The 23,513-nt window shown below is 41.2% G+C and overlaps 1 protein-coding gene across 3 annotated transcripts in view; it reads left to right on the top strand.

Annotated features, from left to right (window-relative positions):
- The window catches only part of ZNF521 (zinc finger protein 521), a 232,050-nt gene that overhangs the window by 84,971 nt on the left and 123,566 nt on the right, over positions 1-23,513 (top strand). For 2 of the 3 annotated variants that reach the window (XR_009742560.1, XM_061448618.1), the window contains one exon: positions 8,362-11,714. Coding sequence is in view for 2 of the 3 variants with exons in the window: in XM_061448618.1 (XP_061304602.1) it covers positions 8,362-11,714 (3,353 nt within the window). In the remaining variant the exon portion in view is untranslated. Of the gene's footprint in view, positions 1-8,361; positions 11,715-17,073; positions 17,959-23,513 lie in introns of those variants that run through there. The other variant, XM_061448619.1, reaches the window with a different exon arrangement.

Below are 23,513 nucleotides of genomic sequence, written 5' to 3' on the forward strand. Positions count from 1 at the left end.
TCCCGGGGCTGTGTGGGAATGGGGACTTGGAAGGCTGTTGTGAAGCAGGGTCTCCTTCAGCTCTCAGGGTCTGAGCCTTTGCACCATTAATTTTGGGAAGGAAAGAGAAAGAACAATGCTGTCTGACTTCAGACACACTCCTTATATTGTGACCTGGGAAAGAAAGAAGCAGTCAAGTCATTTTAATACCTGTGTGCCACTGCAAAGTACTTTGATGACTGGGACTGTGTTATAGGGGCAGATGTCTCTGTAGCTTCTATACACTTCAGCAGCTTTCAAAAGGAGCTGCAGCTTGGGGAAAGACTGGAGGGAGAGGGTTTCTGGTCCTATTCATGGTGTTGCCTGGTGAGGGCATGACCCGGTGAAAGCAAAATGCAGAGGAAAGTATTGGAGTCCAGTGAGGAACCTGCACTGTTATCCCCCCTCATTTGCTGTTCTTAATAAGCAGTATAAGTACTGTTATCAGCGCAACAAATTACAATAATTATTTTGTAGCAAAGACCTGATTGACTGAATCACTAGTTTTAGTACATGAGGTTGTTATTATACAGATTCTTAGGAGATCGTTATTATGTGCAAGTTTGCTAGGGTGGTTGAATGGGTTTTCTGCTCTCCCATTATCTTGACTCTAAATGTAATTATTCTCAGGGTGATTTTTCCTGACCTTAGCTTCAGATGGAACAAGCCTGGTGGTCTCTGACTCATACTGTACAAACAAACAAAAACAACTACTAAAAGAAAGGACAACTTAACAGCGGAAGAAATACGGTGTAAATGTGTTTGTCACATTTAAGCAGTGGACAAATGAGCTAATTTGAATCGCTTACTGCTTGTATAGTCACAACTAAACAAGCCCTGTAAATTAATTGTGTGACATGCGATTCCCAATTATGTAAAGCAGTATAATAAGCTTTGAGGATGGTGACTGTCATTAGTTATATGTACAGGGCTGTGGAAAATTACTTATGCTTTCTCTTTGCCTAGAGAGGCACAAAATAACTGGCTTCCTCAAACAAGTGTAGGGTAGCTCTGTTTTCTTCTAGTTGCAGACTGGTGGTTGTGCATGATTTGAAAGGTGGAGCAGAATGTGAACTGCTTACATTTTCTTTAATTTGGCTGTAGAAGATGGAATTCATTGGGCTCCGTCTGTTCAAATGAACTTTAAGCAACAATCAAGGAAAACATTTATGCTCCTCTCTACATATGTAATAGTAATATGTCTTCTGAAGAAGACATAATGGAACTGGAGGCTTAGGTTACCTTAGGAGAGCAATACAGGAATGTTAACTACTTATGTAAGCATTAAAGGCATTTTATAAAAGCAAGCAGGTTTTTCCTATGAGGTATTAAAGTGACTTATTTGTTGTTTCTAGGAGCTGCCTTTCTTCTAGTTATGAAATTTGAAATGGGGAAACCTCCCTGCCAGCTGTCTCAGTTCTGTTGGTCAGAAACCTCTGTATGCTTCTCCCCCAGTAATTTAACTGTTAATGCATTTAATTGGTGCTCCCAAAGCAGTTTTGAAATATTGATAGATTTTCAAAAACATCTGTAAATTATAAATAATTTTTAAAGTTCACATTTCTCTTTTGAATGCCCATTACAGAGTATTAGTTTTCAAGCCATTTAATAAGTGATGAGACAAATAAGTGAGTTTAATGTGGGGGGCACTGATGTGAAAAAAATGTGATGGTTATATTAAAGTTGCAGCTTTTCCAAAACTGTGTACTGCTCTGTTGAAAGTAAATGGAGAATACTATGGAATATATTTTATTTAAGGTGACTTTAAAGGTGAACAGGATCTGCTAATTCTATTAAAAGCTTCAAACCCACAGTTTGCTTCAGTGACATGTATGTTAGGCCACTACTGAAGTCACGGTGATGCTTAAACGCTATCCTTTGATCTTCTAGTTATTTTGATATATTCAGCACACAGCACAATAATGTTTTATTTCAGCAATATCTAACCTCTTCATTTACTATTTATTCACACCTGCATGTTCCCCTAAGATTCCTTATCTCATTTCCAAGGTAGCCCTGCAGACAATTAGTAGTGGTAATAATATAAAATGTGTCCAGCACTAAAACCTGAAATGGCCATTACAAGTAAACTATATGATATATAATAAACACTCCACTCAATTACCTGCACAAAAATGCTAGGATTTAGAACTGTGGAGCTCTATTATACATCCAGTTAACTGACCTGCCTACCTGCTACTTAGTCCTTTTCTTACAATTCAAATTCTATCTTTCAACATGCCTGCTGGTAAATTAGCAAAGCTGTACATTTGTATGTGCTGTCCATCCCTGTTAATACGTGTGTATGAGCACAGATACATGTACACAGTGATATCTGAACAGGTCGTTGGCTGGTGGTGGGACAACAGATAACTACACAACAACCCAATGCATATGTGTGCATTCATAATCTATATGCCAGTGGCAGTAGGTAGTAGATGTGTTTATGTGCTGCTGCCTACTTGATTTGTCATTTTTAGTATCTATTCCTGCCCTTTGTAACCTGTTGTTTTAAACTCTGTACCTGTTAAAGAAACCTTGCTATTTAGCCCTTCAGATGGTGTCCTGGGGGGTAGTTGTGTGACCAGTCTGCCATCGCCATTAAGGGGGCAAAGGAGTGAGAATATATCAGCAGGACCTGGAGCTGTTGGGTGTCTGTCCAGCTGAACTGCTGGGCTTTCTTTTTGGTCAGGTCCAACAGCTTAAGCATTTTGCCAGCTCTGCGTTTCAGGGGGAGAAAGGATTTTTCTTGCAGGGTTGGCTCAGACCTGAGAGATAACGGGTTCTTTTTCCTCCTTTGCACAGATTACATTTGTAACCTGAGGCAAACCTCTCCAGCTTGTCTGTGCCCCAGTTACATGAGCAGCAAAATGGGGAAAACGGAAAACTGCTGCTCACAGGATATTGAAAATATTAATTTGTTCATATTTGTAAATTCTGTTCTATGAGAGGAGCCTTATATATTATGGCACATAAAGGTTTGCTGACATTTGCTTTAGGAGTGTGGCTGTTTGTCTAATGACAGCAAAAACATGTTTAAATCATACAGAAAAATAAGGCATGATAAAGCAAGTGTCCTGGAGCTTATTCCAGCCAAAGCATGCGTATATCAAAAACCTTCCTGGTGACTAAATAATGTTTTTCTGAAGCAGTACTGTTAATTCAGTCAGCAGCAGTAGGGATAAGATCACTTTTAAGACCTCACAACTACTGGGGTTGGCACATGAGGGGCTGGCTGCTGACTCCACAGAGGTGCTTTTGTGCTCTGATGCTTCCCCCTTCCTCCCTCCCCTTTCATGGGATAACTCCTTCTGGTATTACTTCACTTTCTGTTAGGGAGCGCTTTCCCCCATAAATATGACTGAACAGGTGTTACTCTGCTACTAACTGAGTTTCCAGCTGTCCTCCTCCAACACAGACCAGGCAAAATTTGTTGTTTCATCCTATTAGACAGACTAGAGAACTATCAAGCCTGAGATGGAGGTCTTCCTCGCAGGATACGGTAGTTTTGATGCCAGAAGATGGTCAGGAAGGCCTGGCTGGCTAACAAAGACAGTCCTTCAGCTGCTGGGTGTAGTTCCAGTTTTGCATCCCCTTTGGCAGCAGCACAGAGGCTGCTGCAGTATGGCCAGCCAGCAAAATTAGGAAATAAGGACCTCTTTTATTTACTCAGGCTGCTGAATCATGGGCATTCCTGTCTGCTTGGAGAAAAGTCAGGCAGCTCTACTTTCCACTGGAAGTCTCAGGAGTGCTTGGTACTTTCATCTCAGAGTGTTCACACACTTGTTTTAATGTGCTTTATGGAAATGCTGAAACTCAGCAAGTACAGTCGGTGTAGAAAAACATCTGCACTAGCTATTCACACACATTTGCATCTTTAAATAGACTTTTAGGTCTTGTAGCCGATTTCCAGTGAAGTTTTTTGGTTGTGAGTGCTAGAGCTTTCTTGGAGTCAGTGAGTGTGAAGTGACTGGTTCCAAAAATTAAAAATTTACATGGACATGTTAAGTGCATCACATTGAAACGCAGAATACTTGCTGTAACACAAGAAAAGCATTTACACTAAACAGCACTTCATGAGTGCCTAAGGAAAGAGAAAAATTAGTGTAGAAAATACATTTTAAAACTCCATAAACACTCTATTGAATACCTGGAGCCCTATTCTGCCCTCAGATGGATGTGTGCCACTGCTGGGGACTTTTATGCGTGCATCTGAATTTGGTCCAGAGTATTTTCAGACAGCTTGTTATAACATTAAAAATCAGTATTTGTAATGTTGACATAGCTCAGTGGGTAGGTGTCTACAGATTTATATACATGTGGCTGTATATACAGAGTAGCAGCAAACTGTTTATTTATGAGAGCGGTCAGCAAAAAGGGGTTTGAAGTCCTTTAACCCGGCAGCAGACCAAACTTTATCCCCAGCACAGAGCTGGCTCTGTGGTAGGTGCCATTGGGAAACTGGGAGACAAGTCCACATCCTGACCCTGTTGGTCCGCTGTGGGGACCTTCCGCTTAGTAGCTTCTTCATGACAGCTTTGAGCGCCCAGGCCTGCTTGCCTAACGCCTGCGCACATGGAACAGCCTCAGTGCAGGGCAGCAAGTCATGGATCACTGCCATTTTGAAGGAGATGCTCTTAATGGTTACATATTCATTGTATGGGGCAGCATTTGTGTGGGGAAGTGGGGGGGGAGATGGGAGACCAAGCAGTGCCATCACTCACATCCTGCTGTAGCAGTAGTTAACCTTAGTCCTGGCTTCCTCCTTGATCAGTCACTGTCCTCAGACCCATTCCTAGACAGCTCCCATGCTCACGAGGCATGCTAGTCCCTCACTCACAATGTTCCCAGCGTTCAGGTTGAAGCCTGCACAGCAGAAGTCACTGCAGCGAAGCATTTCCCTTGTCGCAGAAGGAACGTTTCAGAAGTCCTTCTGCATGTCACTGACAGCCGGCACGCCGGGCTTTGGGAACCCTTTGTTTGAGCGCAGCCCAGGGGCCCTCCTTCCGGAGTGTGGTGGCTGGCCGCCACCGGTGCCCCTTCCACACCGGGTCTCCCCCGCCTCCCCATGTCGGGGGGAAGCGTGTTGGCTCCATTGTTAGGCTTGTACTCAGGAAAATCCTGTTGTCCTCCACCGTGTGCTGTGCGGAATTCCCCCTGCCTTGCTGATCCTTCTCTGGCTCCGAGAGATTGAGAGATGGTCACATTTCAAGTTAAAAGGAGGCAAATCGAACTTGCAAATGGCTTGCTCTTCTCCTTTTTGCACAAAGAGAATTACTCTGCAGAATTACTACAGGCTCAGATTGAAAACACAACAGTGAAGTGACACAGAAACATTTGTATTTGCCAGGTGGAAAGTAGGAACCAGCTCTGTGCAGTAGTTATGCTATTCCCCCTCTGCTTTCCTTACCTTGTATAAAAGCTGAGGAGACTCCTCCAAGCAAAACAAGGAGAATTGGGTGGGGGAAAGAGGCTGCCATTGCTTATGCCGCGGTCATGCTCAGCGCTTGATCCTGACCCTGCTGCCAGCCCGACGGCCTTCTGAGATCCACAAGCCGGAGGGAATAGTTGTATAATAGGTAAAACCAGGCAGGCAGTGCCGGCAAAAAGGAAGTGATTTACTACTGTGTCAGTGATGGTACACTATTTATAACTTACTATATATTTCTCTAAACATTTGTACAGTAATATATCGTTTCTGCATAGGATATACATTTTAATACTAAATTTGGTTACAAAATATGTTGCCTAGGCAGTCACAAACTATTTTTCTTCACTCTGTTGTTTGGCATAAATTCCTGTTTATCTGCTGGCAGTGTTTGTATGTCAGACATATATTTGATGTTTAAAGGACAAAAGGGTTTTCCACTTAAAAGACCCAGCTGAAAATACTCATTTAAAATAAAATTTTTAAATGTAGAAAAAAACTTTACATCTTTTTTTTCTGTAAAGAGTTGTTCCACTGTTTTGATAATTTCCAGTTTTAGAGTCAAACCCAGCAATTTGGAAGGGCAGTACACAGATTTATATTAAAAGTCTCCTGTGAATATTACAGTCATTAATGTGCCAACTTAAAAACTCACCTGGCTGGTGTTATTTAGCATGTATGACAATGAGTAACTCTGCTTCAGTACATTGGGAAGCATTTTAGCAGTTGATAGTACTTTTGCTGGCAGGGAAAATATTTATTTTTCAATTTTTATCTTAAAAACCCAAACACCGTGGTTTTCAGCTCAAAGACATGGCACTTGGACTAGGGTTTGGGTGTGTTATTTAAATATATACCATTAGTGCAGATTTGTTCATAGGTACAGATATACATCCTACTTGTGTGTGAGAGGTGTGTGTAATTTGTGAAACCCTCCTCTTCAAGACATAAACAAGAGGATAAAGCCCTGTGCAGTTTCCAACTTACCCTGAAAAAGCATTGTGTCAATGGGCAGGCATCCAGCAATGGTGTTTGGTTGTTTTCTCAGAGTTAGATGGTTGCCATCTGGCATTGATAGTGAGATGGCGTTGTCATCAGTTTCTAGATGCAGGAAAGGAATGAATCCTCATCTGTTTCCTGTGGATAAGCAAGAGGTTGATAATCTAGTAAAATCTTGTTACCTTAAAGAAAGCAGGCTTGGAATTTGTTTACATAATATGGGCCAGCTCTAACTTTTATGTTGGTGTAGTAAATTTCTTGAGAGAAGGCTGGAGATGTTAAGAAACTTACTGCTTTGCAAGAACACCTTAAGAAAGATATTTTTCAAGAGGTTTATCTCTCTTTTTCTGTGCTGTTACTGTAGTTAATTTTACTTTTAAAAGGAAAAGTAAACAAGCACCACATCTGGAAAGGAATAGGAGGATTATTTGATGTACAGTAATCTTTCAAGCATTATCTTCATATTTTTAAAGCAGTTTCAGGTTAAGGTGAATGTGGTGATTGTAGTAATTGCGTTTAAAGCATAACTGTACAGAACATCTGTTGAAAAAAAAATAGTTACAAGTTGTCATGCCTAGAGATGAGGTAATATCATAGATAACTATTTCAGTTTATTATCTGGCTAGCATTTCTGTTTTGTCTTTTCTTTGTTACTCATAAATCTTTCAGCTTTTACCATAGTCATTCATCATGTTTCCTGTTTCCAGTTTTTACAAGTTGCTTTGTCTGTGAACACCTCACAGTACAGGTTCTGCTGGGCTAAGGAAGTTCAGCTGGCTGAGGCCTTTGCAGAAAGGAAGAAATGGCGGGCAACCTCTTGAACCTAAAAAGGAAAAAAAAAAGCTGCTCACAACTGACCCTGTTGAAACTTTCTCATTTTCCTTGATCCTGGCTGTTGGTTTGGTAGTTTGTTTTGCAAATTTAATGACCCAGCTGTCAGCATTCAGTAACTGAATTGTATAGTTGCAGAGGAACCTAATTGCACTTTAGTAGAGAAAACATCACTGTTTATAATGTTGTCCTGTTCCTCCCCTGTAATTTTGCCTATTATTGTTTAGAATAACACCCAAGTCTCTTTCAGTAATAGCCTTTAAAAGACTTCTGTGTTTAGAATCAATTTAAAGGTAAAAAATCCCAACAAAACCTGTGGCAAAGGAGCGGGAATCTTTTCATTAAATATTAGGCATGTGGGTTGACTGTATTAGTTTTAAATCATTCCTGCAATATTTTCTCCTTCCTTGACTCTTCAGATGCTCACATACTATGCAAATCATTTTACAATGGATGCAAAAGAAACATTAAATATATTAAAATCTGCATTTTAATAAAGATGTCAATGTATAATACATACCCTGCAACTGAGAAAGAATGATAAAAAAGCAATAAAAAGTTAATATAGGCAGAGAAGTATTAAATAACTTTAAATGTTTTACACTCTGATAAAAATAAATGTGGTCTTGAAGCTGTTGGATATAGGTATAAAAAGTATCTCAGTCACAGTTTAATATGTTTTAGCTATTTAGGAGTAGCAGATCTTGCTAGCTAGTAGCGTTGCTCATACACATTCTTCATCAGGGACTGTAATGATAGGACAAGGGGTAATGGGCTCAAACTTAAACAGCGGAAGTTTAGATTAGATATAGGGAAGAAGTTCTTTACTGCGAGGGTGGTGAGGCACTGGAATGGGTTGCCCAGGGAAGTTGTGAATGCTCCATCCCTGGCGGTGTTCAAGGCCAGGTTTGACAGAGCCTTGGGTGACATGGTCTAGGGTGAGGTGTCCCTGCCCATGGCAGGGGAATTGGAACTAGGTGATCTTAAGGTTCTTTCTAACCCAAACCACTCCATGGTTCTATGATTTGCTGTCCCCTTTGAACTGTAGGGATTAAGCTTGTGGGCTTGTTTCTTTCTCATTTCAGATGGAGTGGATGTTGAGGATGACCCCACTTGCTCATGGCCAGCATCATCGCCTTCTAGCAAGGACCAGACTTCCCCGAGCCATGGAGAAGGTTGTGATTTTGGTGAAGAGGAAGGAGGTCCAGGGTTGCCCTATCCATGCCAGTTTTGTGACAAATCGTTCAGCCGCCTCAGCTACTTAAAGCACCACGAGCAAAGTCACAGTGACAAGCTCCCTTTCAAATGCACGTATTGCAGTCGTCTCTTCAAACACAAACGGAGCAGGGACCGCCACATCAAGCTTCATACAGGAGACAAGAAGTATCACTGCAGTGAGTGTGACGCAGCGTTCTCAAGGAGTGATCATCTTAAAATTCACTTAAAGACTCATACGTCCAACAAGCCATATAAGTGTGCCATTTGTAGGCGTGGATTCCTGTCATCTAGTTCGCTGCACGGTCACATGCAGGTTCACGAGAGGAATAAAGATGGCTCTCAGTCCGCTTCCCGGATGGAGGACTGGAAAATGAAAGACACTCAGAAATGCAGTCAGTGCGAAGAAGGCTTTGATTTTCCTGAAGACCTTCAGAAGCACATTGCAGAATGTCACCCTGAGTGTTCCCCTAATGAAGATCGATCTGCTCTTCAGTGTGTTTACTGTCATGAACTCTTTGTAGAGGAAACATCTCTGGTGAATCACATGGAGCAGGCTCATAATGGTGAGAAGAAGAATTCATGCAGCATTTGCTCTGAGAACTTTCATACTGTGGAGGAGCTGTACAGCCACATGGACAGTCACCAACAGCCAGAGTCGTGCAACCACAGCAACAGTCCATCTTTAGTAACTGTGGGCTACACCTCAGTCTCTAGCACCACTCCAGATTCGAATCTCTCAGTGGATAGTTCAACAATGGTGGAAACGGCTCCTCCTATACCAAAAGGTCGTGGAAGGAAGCGGGCAGCTCAGCAAGTGCCAGATATAACTGGCCCTTCTAGTAAACAGGCAAAAGTTACTTACAGCTGCATTTATTGCAACAAACAGTTATTTTCCAGCCTTGCAGTTCTGCAGATACATCTGAAAACTATGCATTTAGATAAACCTGAACAAGCCCATATCTGTCAGTATTGTTTGGAGGTATTGCCGTCTCTCTACAATCTGAATGAACATCTTAAGCAAGTCCACGAAGCTCCGGACCCAGCACTGATTGTTTCTACCATGCCTGCCATGGTGTACCAGTGCAACTTCTGTTCCGAAGTGTTCAATGACCTAAACACCCTTCAGGAACACATCCGATGTTCACATGGATTTGCCAATCCTGCTGCTAAGGACAGTAATGCATTCTTTTGTCCCCATTGCTACATGGGGTTTCTTACAGATTCTTCTCTGGAAGAGCATATTAGACAAGTCCACTGTGATCTTAGCAGTTCCCGTTTTGGTTCCCCTGTGCTTGGAACCCCAAAAGATCCAGTGGTGGAAGTATATTCTTGTTCTTACTGTACTAATTCTCCAATATTTAATAGTGTTCTTAAACTAAACAAGCATATCAAGGAGAACCATAAGAACATTCCTTTGGCACTGAATTACATCCACAATGGAAAAAAATCCAGAGCCATGAGTCCTTTATCTCCTGTAACCATTGAGCAGACCTCTTTAAAGATGATGCAGGCAGTTGGAGGTGCTCCCCCTCGTCCTGCAGGTGAATACATTTGTAACCAGTGTGGTGCTAAGTATACTTCCTTGGATGGTTTCCAGACTCATTTAAAAACACATCTTGATACTGTCCTGCCAAAACTGACCTGCCCTCAGTGCAACAAGGAATTTCCAAACCAGGAGTCTCTGCTGAAGCATGTTACCATCCATTTCATGATCACCTCAACCTACTACATCTGTGAAAGCTGTGACAAGCAGTTCACTTCGGTGGATGACTTGCAGAAACACCTACTGGACATGCATACATTTGTGTTCTTCCGCTGCACCTTGTGCCAAGAAGTTTTTGACTCCAAAGTCTCCATTCAGTTACACTTGGCTGTGAAGCACAGCAATGAAAAGAAAGTATACAGATGTACGTCGTGCAACTGGGATTTCCGCAATGAGACTGACCTACAGCTTCATGTTAAACACAACCACCTGGAGAACCAAGGCAAAGTACACAAGTGCATCTTCTGTGGCGAGTCCTTTGGTACGGAGGTGGAGCTGCAGTGTCACATTACTACACACAGCAAGAAGTATAACTGCAAGTTCTGCAGCAAAGCTTTCCATGCTATCATCTTGCTGGAAAAGCACTTAAGAGAAAAGCATTGTGTTTTTGAGACAAAGACTCCAAACTGTGGAACGAATGGAGCATCTGAACAGGTTCAGAAAGAGGAAGTGGAGCTCCAGACCTTACTGACAAATAGCCAGGAGTCTCATAATAGCCACGATGGCAGTGAAGAAGATGTGGACACATCTGAGCCTATGTATGGCTGTGACATTTGTGGAGCAGCTTATACCATGGAGACTCTCCTGCAGAATCACCAGCTTCGAGACCACAACATTCGACCTGGAGAAAGTGCCATAGTGAAGAAAAAGGCTGAACTCATTAAAGGGAATTACAAGTGTAATGTGTGTTCTCGTACATTCTTCTCTGAAAATGGGCTCCGAGAACACATGCAGACACACTTGGGACCGGTGAAACATTATATGTGCCCAATCTGTGGCGAGAGGTTTCCTTCTCTTCTGACTCTTACTGAACATAAGGTCACGCATAGTAAGAGCCTGGATACTGGAAACTGCAGGATTTGCAAGATGCCCCTCCAAAGTGAGGAGGAATTTTTAGAGCATTGCCAAATGCACCCTGATTTGAGGAACTCCTTGACAGGGTTCCGGTGTGTGGTGTGCATGCAGACAGTGACTTCCACGCTGGAACTGAAAATCCACGGCACGTTCCACATGCAGAAAACTGGAAACGGTTCTGCTGTGCAGTCCACGGGGCGTGCACAGCATCTCCAGAAACTGTACAAGTGTGCTTCTTGCCTGAAGGAATTCCGCTCAAAACAGGATTTAGTGAAACTTGACATCAACGGTCTGCCATATGGTCTGTGTGCTAGCTGTGTTAATCTCAGTAAAAGTGGTAGTCCAAGTGTCAACATCCCTTCAAGCAGTAACAGACAAGGCATGGGCCAAAATGAGAACTTGAGTTCCATTGAGAACAAAGGCAAGGCAGGGGGATTGAAGACGCGATGTTCTAGTTGCAATGTTAAATTTGAATCAGAAAGTGAACTCCAAAACCATATTCAGTCAATCCACAGAGAGCTTGTTCCAGACAGCAACAGTACACAGCTGAAAACACCACAAGTATCTCCAATGCCCAGAATCAGCCCCTCCCAAACTGAAGAGGTAACCCTTTTTTCTTTGCTCTTGACACCCTCCATCCTTTCGGAAATAATTCCCTTTTTTTTCAAGCTGTCTTGTCACTTGTCATGCAATGTTTAGGCTGAACCATGTTACATTTCCATCCATAGCCATTAGCTTGTAATTACTTTCTTCTTGATATGCCTTACATCTTGGATTGGATTGTGTGGAGTAGGACTAATTCCAGTCTCCCTAGGATATTGTCTTCTATATCACTGAGGAGAACTATCTTCATGCCAGCACAACTGAGATCTGGAATCTTACCCTAGCTCCCTTATGTGTTGGAATCCCCAGCTAAGAGTTGTGCTTCCGGCAGAGAGAATTAATGACAGAGAGAATTGAGTGAGCCAAAATGCTGGCAAACAGGGTAGATTTTAAAAAATATTTGTGAGCAACAAATTGAGGTGGTTTTTCTTAAATTGTGTTGTAGACATTCATTTTCCCCTCTTATAACTTATTTGATTAAGTAGAAGTGCAATGCTAGCCTAAGGTAAATTGGGAAATCAGTCCTTTGGATGCAATTCCTCATTGTGTTTTTCTTTCCATTCCCGATGAACAACATTTTGATGTCACTGAAGCACCTACCTAGTGCCTGATGATTGAAATCCCATTCACACAGCATAACTTAAAAAGCAAATATCAAACTCTTAAAAGATCTCATCTGATTCCTTAGTCACCAGAGACCAAGTAATAACACCCATATATGGGAAGGTAGGGGGTTCATATACTGAGGGAAGGGAATCTGTTTTATCTTCAGAAATATTATGCATAGAATGACTTAGAGTTTACATTTTATGTATGGTATGTTGCATAATGACCCCTTATAGTTCAGGAAGCTTAAAAACACAGCACAAATGAATTGTAATTCTTTTGTTTCAAGAAAGATTTTAGCCTGTAATGGTACAAACATGGTGCAACCCATTACTGTGCAAGTGTGTGGATACCCTGTGGCTAGGGAGCTGTTGCTCTTCCATCACCTTCCTCACTCTCTGTTTGTGAGCCCATCTGTTGGGTAGGAAACCTCTCAGCATGTCATCCAACAGTGTTGTGCAAACTAGAGGGCAGGAAGGAGGGAAAGAGAGAGGAGGGAAGATACATAAAGATATGTGGGCCAAGAGATAAGTATTTGTGGAGTTAACAACAACATAGCTGAAGGATTGCTGGGAGAAGGCCACTGAGGTAGCACAGGGCCTGGAGTGCCACAAAGAGGGAAGAGGAGCTGGAAGGCAAGGGTGAAATACGAGGCAGAATGCATCTGCCAAGGAAGGGCCCTATGCTTTCAATACTTTGCACACTGTCTGGTGATGGGGGACACTGAGGGACTGGGATATGATATGGAGTTTATGGAAGGAGCAGGTTGTTGGACTGAGAATCACAGGTATAAAGAAAACCTTCTGTTAAAAGAAGAGGAAACAGGAATGGCTCCAGTTAGGTGTGGTTCAGACAATGGCCTGAACCTGGTGGTTCTGTAGTCCTACTGCTGAGTGGGAAGCACAGGATTACCGGTTGTGTGTTTTTGATAGATTCAGTCATCCTGGTTTCTGCCTCTAACATCTTGACCTGAGTGACTACATGAATCTCTCTTCCCAGTGATGTTGGAAGCCAATTTCTCCTACCTCAAGCACAGTCAGAATCATGTATGTTAAGACAGTTACCATGATAAGATGCTACCAACTTGTCTTTCTCTTGCTTGTAAACTAGACAAAAAGAGATTTGGGGGTCCTTTGTGGTAATGTAAGGTCAGTTACCTTCAATGTCATCAGTGAATCTTCTTGTGCATCAAGGTATAATCAGAGTTCTTGTGTCTTCTTCTGATTGGCATTATGTTCCTCTTTTTACTCCCTTCAATTTTTCTCTTAGAAATACATTTAAGATGATAAAGCCTTTTAAACTATAGCAAGACTTGTGAATAGCATTTGCCTGCTTTCAAATCACCTTTTGCCCTCCATTCAGAGTCTGTAAACTGATTTTTCAGTGTCTATGGTTCTGGGGTTCTGCTCTCCATAGAAGTAACATAGACATTCAGATTCTTTTCTCATGAGAAGCACAAAGCTACCAAGTTCCTGATAGAACATTAATTCTTCTGGAAACCATAAATGCGTGTTTGTAAAATCCTGAAAGATAATTTATTTTTCTAACAGATATTACTGGTTTCAAATTGTAGTGATGCAAGCATTATAGCAATGAGAATCAAAATTTAAAGTGGTAATACACAAATGTTTAATGCTATAGATTGGATGTCCAGGCTGAGGGAAATGAAAACATAAGCATATAACACAAACAAATAGGATTGCTAAAACTTGTTATTAGTCAGTGGCTTTGCTACTCTACTGGAAGGACATTTCTAGAACTGAGCGGGAGATTGAAGATGGCTACTTAAACATGTTATTTTGGGGAGATTTTCAACAAAAAATAATATTAAGGAGTGAAGGTTTCATTTGCATTATTGACAGTTACGTGGTTTAGATTTCAACCTTTATATAAAGAACATTTCATTCCTAAGGCAAGAAAAATGTGGATACTAGTTGTCAGACCATTAACAGTACTGAATACCTTTTGTTACTCAGTAAAAGATTACTATGCAAAAGTACTAGAACATGTCTTTTTAAGATAAAAGATAATACTGAAAAACATCACTTCTGGCTTCTTTGCCAAATATTCTCCTGATTGAACTAGAAAACTTCCCATTTTAGCCTGTACTCAATAGTGTGATAGAGTGCAATTACGTTAATATGGTATAGTGTCATCAGCTGAGCTCACCCTACTTGCTAAGGGAAAGATGTTGACCTGAATTGTCTTCACTACCTTTCAGCTGGGATAGGAAATCATGGGCAGTGCTCATCAGTCACAACTCAAGGAACAGGTCAGAATTCATTAAGCCCATCATACTGCTGAATTCAGTACCCTGAGCCATCAAACAGCCTTAAACAGGCAGATTGTATAGCTAGCCGTTGAAAGAGCTCTAAAATTGGTAAATCTACAGCTTACTCTTTAAGCTTAATGAGATGCCTTGTTCAGGTTGTAGATATCTTGTAAAGATCTTGAATCATAGCAAGCACACTCTTAGGCTAGGATAATAAATCTTCTTGGTGATAGCTAATGTTTAAAAGTGGAGAGCAGGTCTGATATGATAGTGAATTGGGAACTAGACATCAGTACTTTTTCTGTCACTCATTGGCTTTGACTCAGACAAATCTACTTGAACATCTCTGCTTCATTTTCCTTATTCCAAAAATAACATATATAGTTCCTGAAAAGTGTGTTGCCATGTTTAATTGAGATGCAATTTTTGTAAGACCTTGGAAGATGAAAATCAGTGTTCAAGAAACACCATGTGGCCTTGCTTCTCTTGGTCTTCCTTAATATGCTGGCATGCACTTAAATGGGAGAACTCATGACTTAGCAGAAGGTGTGCCCTCACTTCTTAAGCTTCAACACTTCTGTGCATACAGAATCATACCAGCATAACTGTACAATAGTAGTTATGTTGTGAATTGCTTAGCTGACAGGGGAGGAGGGAATGGACTCCAGCTTACACCAACAGTTTACTGGTAAAACCTATCTTATACTACCATACATGTTATCTGTAAATGCAACTGCACTCATTTTGGGGTCCTTTTGGTAACATCCAGAGTAGGTGCTAAGCAAACGCAATTGCTTCTGTAAGTAGCTTAAGTTCTGTATGAGTTTGTTCCATGAATGTGAAGCTCATGTGAGTACTGCATTACCTGTGGCAATGCAGACAGTGCTTTATTAATAATACAAGAATACTCTGGGTTTTCTGGTCCTGAGAAGAGAAGGAGCAGTGCGAGTACGCTGCCAAATTACTGCAGGAATAAAGATGCTTATTCAGGTGTTGCAGAAGACTTGCAGAAACTCACTGTAGCAGAGTATCAGAAGTGCTGGACAAAGGAGAGAACTAGCAACTGTCACACCAACTGAAGAACAGCATGAGCATGAAACTGGGGCTGCTCTTCTGTCCTGTTGTGGTTGTGCAGAGCTGTATGCCAGGATGGGCATGTCACATCAGGGGACACTTGGGTACATCACAGCACCCTTCTGGAAGGAGCCATGAAAGTGTAGGCTGACAATGACCTTGTGGAGGAGGGGTCACAAAATTCAGATTCTGCATGGAGCTGGTGACTCCTTGAAACTCAACTTATCCGACCTCAGATAAATCCAGAAATGGTATCAGCCTGGGAGAAAGAATGGAGCTCAGGTAGGTGCACTATTTTATCATTAGATTTTTTAATCTTTATTCATGGGCCCTGAATCTACCTTTATTCTCTCATTATTCCTCCCCCCTTCTCAAAACACTGCCAGACTCACAGAGACAGAAAACAGGAACTGCTTTTTGAAGTAGCTGGTTTGTTTCGACAGCATGCACTGGCAGTCAGAGATGGAAAGAAGAGAGAATAAACTGTGAGCAACCCAGAAATGTTCCCAGATGCATGCTTTTGGCAGGGCAGGCAATAGCATTTTAGCACTATAAATCACTGTGCTTTTAACTGAAAGAAAAAAAAGGCACTGAAATCAATACTCATGCATTTAATTGAAATACATAAAGAAATTAAAATAATCCTCCTCATCAGCAATCCAAGCTGATCATTCTGACTACAGAATTTTTATGAATAAGCACATAAACTTGTAATGTAACTGTAAGAAGTAGTGCCTTGGGTTTCCTGTCAGTGAATCCAGGCCCAGAACAAGTGATTTTCATGCTGGATTTTGGATCTGGAGACAAAAAGAGGTAAAGAAGGTTTGTTGCTGGCACAAAGATCTGGCTTTGAAATAGTTTGTGGAACTAATCTGTGGCAAACATATTTTCTGCTTCTGGAGTTTCAGAATGAGCTCACTAAGAATTCCATTTTTGTTTTCTTGCATTGTTTTCACATTGCTTTCAGGAAAGAATTATTTAAGATGTGACCATATATATGTTCAGGAAGGGCTACCCTGTTCTTCTTGCCACAGTAGGCCACCTTCACATTACATTGTGCTCTAATTTCTGGTGGTACCACTGCCATGAAGTGGCTGACAAGATACAGACTTAAGCATTTCTCTTCTCTTTGTCTTTACATTTTCAGTAGTGAGCTATCAGACAGAGTTCTGTCTGAATTAACAAGGGTAGTGCCATTTATTAGCCTGTTCCTGTAACTCCCACCAAGTTAAGCAGCAAACTTCCCGCCTTCTCACACACTATGAATTCAATCTGTGAAAGGAAGCCCATGTGTTGATTGGGAGCTGCTGAACAGAAGCAAGAGGGGTAATTGTAGCGAGTTTTCTTAGTTTCCCGTCAACTGAGCATTAAAAGCTAATACCATTTGTCTGTCCTGTTATTTGACAGAGCCTTCAGATGGAGAATTTGGAGAGGCACCTTCTTCACACCTGTGGAAGAAGAAAGGATGATATGTTCTCCAAAGGTTTCAAGAGCACCAAACCAAGATTTCCATGAAACAATGCACTGGGGGGAAATGCCTGTTAGAAGAAGGGCAGAACTGGAGAGGGACACAGGAATGTGAAGAACTTAAGCATCTCTAGAGAGGCCAAATGTAGATTCAACAAAGCTTTATAAGACAAAACATCTGGGATGCATACTCCCGACAGGTCAGCTGTGCAGCCCACTGTCCTCATGGGGCTTTCCCTGTACATGTATCTGCTGGCCAAGTGACCAGGGTAACATGCCACAGTTTCCCTTCTGCACAGCCCCAGTGGAAAGTCAGAATAGTATTTGTATGTATTTGTATTCTGACCTCAAAACTGGGTAGAAACAACAAGAAATTTCCCCTGTTTTTCTAGCCTGATTCTCTTTAGGAACAAGACATGGGAAATCATGGCATGTTTCTTTTCGTCTGCTGGTTTGCATACCTCTAGAGAATTCTCTCTCTTCCCCATCTTACTTTTGGCTTAGTCTTGAGCAGTTTCAAGAAAAACTTCATAGATGAGCAGGAATCTCAAGGCCTGTAAAGTTTTTACGATGTTTAGAAAGAGAGATGACTCAGCAGGTGATAGAATCCAAACAGGAAAGGGGCCTTTTAGAAATCCGAACCAGGAAGATGGCTTTAATTGAAGTTCAGACCTGTTTTTTATGCAGAAGTCAGTCAATCACAGGAAACAAAGCTTTAAGAAATCATGATCTGCTCTTTGTAGTGCTCTCAGACCAACTTCTTAAGTGACTGTAAATGTTTTTAGAAGTGTTTTTTACCACTGTTCAATAAACTTGTTATATGTAGTGTGTGTATTGTCTCATACAACAAACATAACACCCAAATTTGTTACTTTGTTGTCAGGGAGATGAAATGGGCTAACCCTTAGTTTAAAATACCCCCAGTACTGCTTGTTTCATGAAGTTGTACAAAATGAACATAAATTAATTACCTGATACGTAGCATCTTGTTAAGGAGCCCTCTTCTTTGACCTCCCGTAGCTCTGTGATGGCTGGTAATAGATCTTAGGCCTGATTGTTCAAAACCCTAGGTACTTTTTTCTCCAACCAAACCTGTCTTTCATTTATTCAATTTCTTTCATTGTATTACAAATTATTGTATAAAATATGACCTGTAGTATTTTTTTTTACAGTGTTTTCTGCTGAATACGATCGCAGAAATGTGTCTCCTGCTAACATCTGTCCTTGCAATGGGACATTTCAGAACAGGAGGCAGTGGGCACAAACTGACACACTGTGAGGGTGGTGAGGCACTGGAATGGGTTGCCCAGGGAAGCTGTGAATGCTCCATCCCTGGCGGTGTTCAAGCCCAGGTTGGACAGAGCCTTGGGTGACATGGTTTGGTGTGAGGTGTCCCTGGCCATGGCAAGGGGTTGGAACTAGATGATCTTAAGGTCCTTTCTAACCCAAACCATTCTATGATTCTATGATTCTGTGAGTTCCCTCTGAACATCAGGGAACACTTACTGTGAGATTGACTGAGCACTGGCACAGGTTACCCGGAGAGGTTGTGTATCCTTTGAGATACTCACAAGCCATCTTCATGTGGTGCAGCTCTAGGTGGCCTTACTGGAGCAGAGAGGCTATACCAGAGGTCCCCCAGAAATCAGCCAAAGCCATTCTGTGGTTCCCTGGTTTCTGCCATCCTTTGGGCATCTCTGCCAAATAATATGTTGATGTTATCCTGTTCTTCCTTGGTGGTTAAACATTTATTGTTAGTTTATGGCTTCATAAGTCAGGTAATGAAAGGATGGGTCCTCTCCTGATATTGAGCATCTCAGTACGGCCCTACCAGTAATAATGTGCAAATCTGAGAAAAAAGTCCCTGTCTGCAGTTTTTAATAGAGGCTTGAATTCCTCAAGATGAAACCCTCACATGCATTCATTGATCACTTCTAATGCCTGTGAAATGCCTCTGAAAAGTGACTTAAAAATACAGCCGGTTACAAATATGGTCATTTAAAAGTTGCTTGCTGCTTATATACTCAAAAACCAGGTGGGAGGTAGGAAAGAAGAAGGTATTTGTTCCCTTCAATCATACTCCTAGTATTGGTATCCTGTGTTGGATGGACTTCCTCTGTTTTTTTACCTACTATCCAGATGCAGCGTTCTGTGCAAAAAGGCACACCTAATAGCTTTTCATATCTGGAAGGCCACCTCTTCCTCTCTACAGTTTCCAGTAGGAAACAGGGTGGTTCACCAACAAAGAACAATCTGAGACTCCAAACTTCCAGATTTCCTTTTGTACTTGTTTTTTCACTGCTACAACAGTCTTTTTTTTTGGTTTCTGCTGGTGGTTGGAATGGGTTTAATGGCAGTCTCTAGGAGAATGGATGTCTGCACATGAAACCCTTGCAACCCTCACTGACAGCAGCCAACTTACAATTGCTCTTGTTCTGCTACTTGGTGCTTCTTTTGTTGGTATAGTCAAGGAGTGTCTGCATCACCTGATGATTTTCCTGAACTAGCTGGCTTAACCATAGCTCCTCAGTTTTCTTATGTTCCCTGCTTCACAGCTGGTAGATGGTTTGTGTGATGGTGGTTGAGTTCACAAACCTAGAAGTATGACATTCTGCTTCTGAAACAAAAACAAATTCTGCAATCTTTTTTTTTTTTTTTTTTTCTGGTAGGGAAATGGCAGACTGAAGCCCATGCAAAAAGAAATGACCTTATTACAGGATGTACCTAAGATGAACTGCTGGAATTTTAAGAAGTAGTGTGAAAGTAAAAGATTATGAAATAGGACAGAAGGAATTCTGGGGCGTTCTCTTAATTCTCTTAGAGGAAAGCAAGCATCTCTTCAGAGGAAAAGCCAGCTAGACACAGATCATTGTGGATGGCATTGAAGGCTGGCTCAGCAGAGTGCTTGTTTTGCTGGTACACCACTTCCTTGGGCAGCTGCACTGCCCCAGTGGAGGTTTGTCAACTGGGCACAGAGTCAAACATCCTTGCAGTGTCAGCAGCTGTGTGCCAGCTCAGATGCTACCAGTATATTTGTTAACGCTGATGTGGCCTAAGAGTATCCGTACAGGGTAGTAGTGTAATTACAGCAGTACAGTGGTAGAACTCCTATATTCTGTAGTGCAAGCAAGCCTTTATAAAGCCTCAGTCTTAACAGTGTTACCATATGAAACCTTCCTTTGTGAAGTCCCATTGACTTCCCGAAGTGTAGAGCTAATTGCATGAGAAGGATCTAAGGGGTTTAATCCTTCTCCTGATACTTCAATGAAAATTAATTTCTTATATATTATGTATGAGTACTATATTTCTGTTTGTACATTAATATTAATGGTGCATATTTTTGAGCACAAGTTCTGTAGGATTAAATAATCTTGACAAGTAATAGCCCAGAATTCTGCAGGAGTAAAAGTTGGGTTAAAAGTGGACAGTTAAGGGCAGGGGGAGGGTCCAGAGTCATACTCTGGAAAGTGAAGTTAATCAGCATCAATTTTCCACAATGTGGGATAAAAGTGGTTTTAAGGTTTAATTAAAACAAAATAAGGTGTAGAAAAAAGCCCCTGATTTTCCCTTTCTTAAAATCCAGATAGCTTTTGCAAAATTTGTGATGGAGAAAAGAGACCGAATAGTATTCTCTTCTGCATACTTGCAAACTGTTAATTTTATTAGGTTATATTTGTTGCTGATTGTTGGTGAAGGAAGTAGTGGCTTTTTTGAATGACAGTGTGTCTTCAGTATGCCTTTTTTAAAATGAAGAGGAAAAAAGCTTTAAAAAGAAAAAAGTCTTATCAGCTTACTCAGAATATCAGCTTTTTGCTGATATTCTTGTACCTGCCAAGCCACGCTCTACTGCCTGTGCTTTGGTGCCATGGCATCTGCAAAATTATCAGTGCAGTCTTGATCATAGTTTCTCCTTAATGTCCTTAGCCACAGAGCTGCTCTGATACTGAGATGGTGAATGCTGGAATGCCTCTTGATGGGTTAGCAGCTCTCAGGCTTCAGAGGGCCTCAGGTTTAGCAGCCTTTAAGTGAACTGTAAGGTGGAAAAAAAAGATTGGATGATGACAGAAAGTTCAGTTGCTGACACCGCCAGCCCTGAACTCCTGAGCACTGTTCAGCACGTATGCTTGTAGTCCTCAGAGGCTCAGCCTCACACAGGATCAGGATAGACAGAAGTTTGTTTTTCAGAACCAAACCAAATTCACAGTACTGCTACCTGTTTGTACTTACAACCTATGTAAACATGATGTGAAGCAATTGAGAGAAAATAAATGTACACCCATGTGCTGCCAGGTTTTAGAGTCATTTTTCTGACAAGTACCTCAGTTCAAAGACCTAGACAAAGAACCGGAGAACTCAGAAAGAAGAGCTGCAATTTTTAAATGTTGTGAGGTGTGGGGAGGTGAGACATTGCAAGCTGATGCACTTCATAAGCCAGGGGAAGGGAAGGTTTGTAACTAAGACATTGAAGACAGACATGATTAAATGCAGAATCCAGAACATAAAAGTGAAAGACAGAATGACAGACCCCAACTTCAAGCAGAACAGGGATGGAAGGACTTCTAGAACAAACTTTTGTATTTCTGACTCCTCTTGTGTATTAAAGTAATAAGTAACCATAATGGAAGAAATTAGAAAAAAATTATGGTTTTCTCCATTTTCATTTTGCTTACCTTACGGGATTGATTGTATTCTTTCTCTAGGCATGTACACTCAGACCCTGCTACAGTAAGACCCTGCTGAACAACTGCAGAAGAACAGAGAAACCCTCATAAAATCATTGTGCTTTTAAAAGCAATCAGGAAATACTAATTAAAGGGTGTTGTGTGAGCAATGAGAAGAGTTAGCAATTAGTTAAAAAAGAAATGCAAAATGACAGTGCCCCCTAAGCAAGATAAATAGCTAACTATGCAGTGAAACTGGCTAACATATGTTTAGTTTTGTAAGAGCTTAAGGTTGACAAAATAAGCATCCAGGAAGACAGAAAAGAAATCCTCAATTAAGGTGCTGTCAAAAATAATCTGAGCTATGATGAAAAATGGCTAAATGGACAAATAAGCTGGGACCATGGTTGCTCTTGTGCCTCATGCAGGGCCAAGCACACTGCTAATACTTAATAAAATAATGATGTAATATATCAGCTGGCAGCATTAGGAGTTAGCACTGGCAAGTTACTGTAGTTAGTGTGCAAGTTTTAACTTGGTTTTGCATATGATCTGTTGGAAGCTATTCACTTTTTCTTGTCAGGTTACCTTTCTGTTGGTTTAACAGGTTGAAACAGCTCCACCCTGGATTTAATGTGAGGGAAACTGTGAGTAAATGATTGGTCTGGGAGAGGGGAGGTGTGGCATCACGCTCTTTTGGCAGCAGCAGATTGTCTCAGCTGTGTCACTGATCCATAACTTTGGTCTGTGCTGAAACTGAGGGGAGGAAAAGCCTTGAAAGTGCCCTTTACTGGTGTGATGAGGGTAAATAATGGTAACAGGTACACATCAAAGCCATTTTTGGTCATGCAGGAAAGGTGTGAAAGGCATATAAAATAAACTGGGTGTTCCTGCAAACTTGACACTGTAGACACAGTATACAGAAGCTATAACATATTTTTTGTTCTTTCATACAGGGAGCAAGTATTCAGTTAAAAGTGGGATACAGGAGATTCAGAAATGGTATATGTAATCAAGGAGACCAGCACTGTTGAAAAAATGCTTTGTTGTGGACCTTGTGGTACATCCTCCTCATGGTGAAGAATAAAGTATAGGTTAGGTGTAATGGAATGGAATATAGTATACAAAAAATGACTTACAAACACAGAAAAACATCCATCCCCAAACTCTCAGAGAAGGCAGCTGAAGATAAGAGGAAACATTACATATAAATTTACAGTCTTCTAAAAAGAGGTATCAAGAGCCTGGGAGAAGGCTACTAAACAGACATTTAACAGGGGATGTAAGGATTATACATGAAATTACTGGCTTTTGAGCTTGATTAAACAGTGAGGAACACGAGAGAAAGGCTAATCAAAGACATGATAGGAGAACACCTAGAAAGTTTGGATTTAATGAAGGATAGAGGACAAAGATTCACAAAGGGAGGCTCATGCTCAAAATTTTCAATAGAGTATTTTGAGAGTAGCCACAAGTGCTGACAGAGAAGCCTATAAACATGATTTGCCAGGATTTTTGCAAAGCTTTTGAAATGCTATAGCACAAAAGATTAATCTGTTAGGTGAATAAGTATGGCACAGGGAGATATACTTTTTTTGATTAGAAAAGAAAAGAAACACTAACTTGGGTCTGGAAAGCATAGGAGTCTTGTGAATTGAAGCAGGTTATGCTGGACAAGTATGAATAATGAAAAGCCGCAAGAATCACTTTTTGAACCAA

The sequence above is a fragment of the Pezoporus flaviventris genome, unplaced genomic scaffold (genome assembly GCF_033815535.1).
Source record: "Pezoporus flaviventris isolate CSIRO_AGI_PZ_B2104156 unplaced genomic scaffold, CSIRO_AGI_Pfla_v1 ptg000007l, whole genome shotgun sequence".
NCBI lineage: Eukaryota > Metazoa > Chordata > Aves > Psittaciformes > Psittacidae > Pezoporus > Pezoporus flaviventris.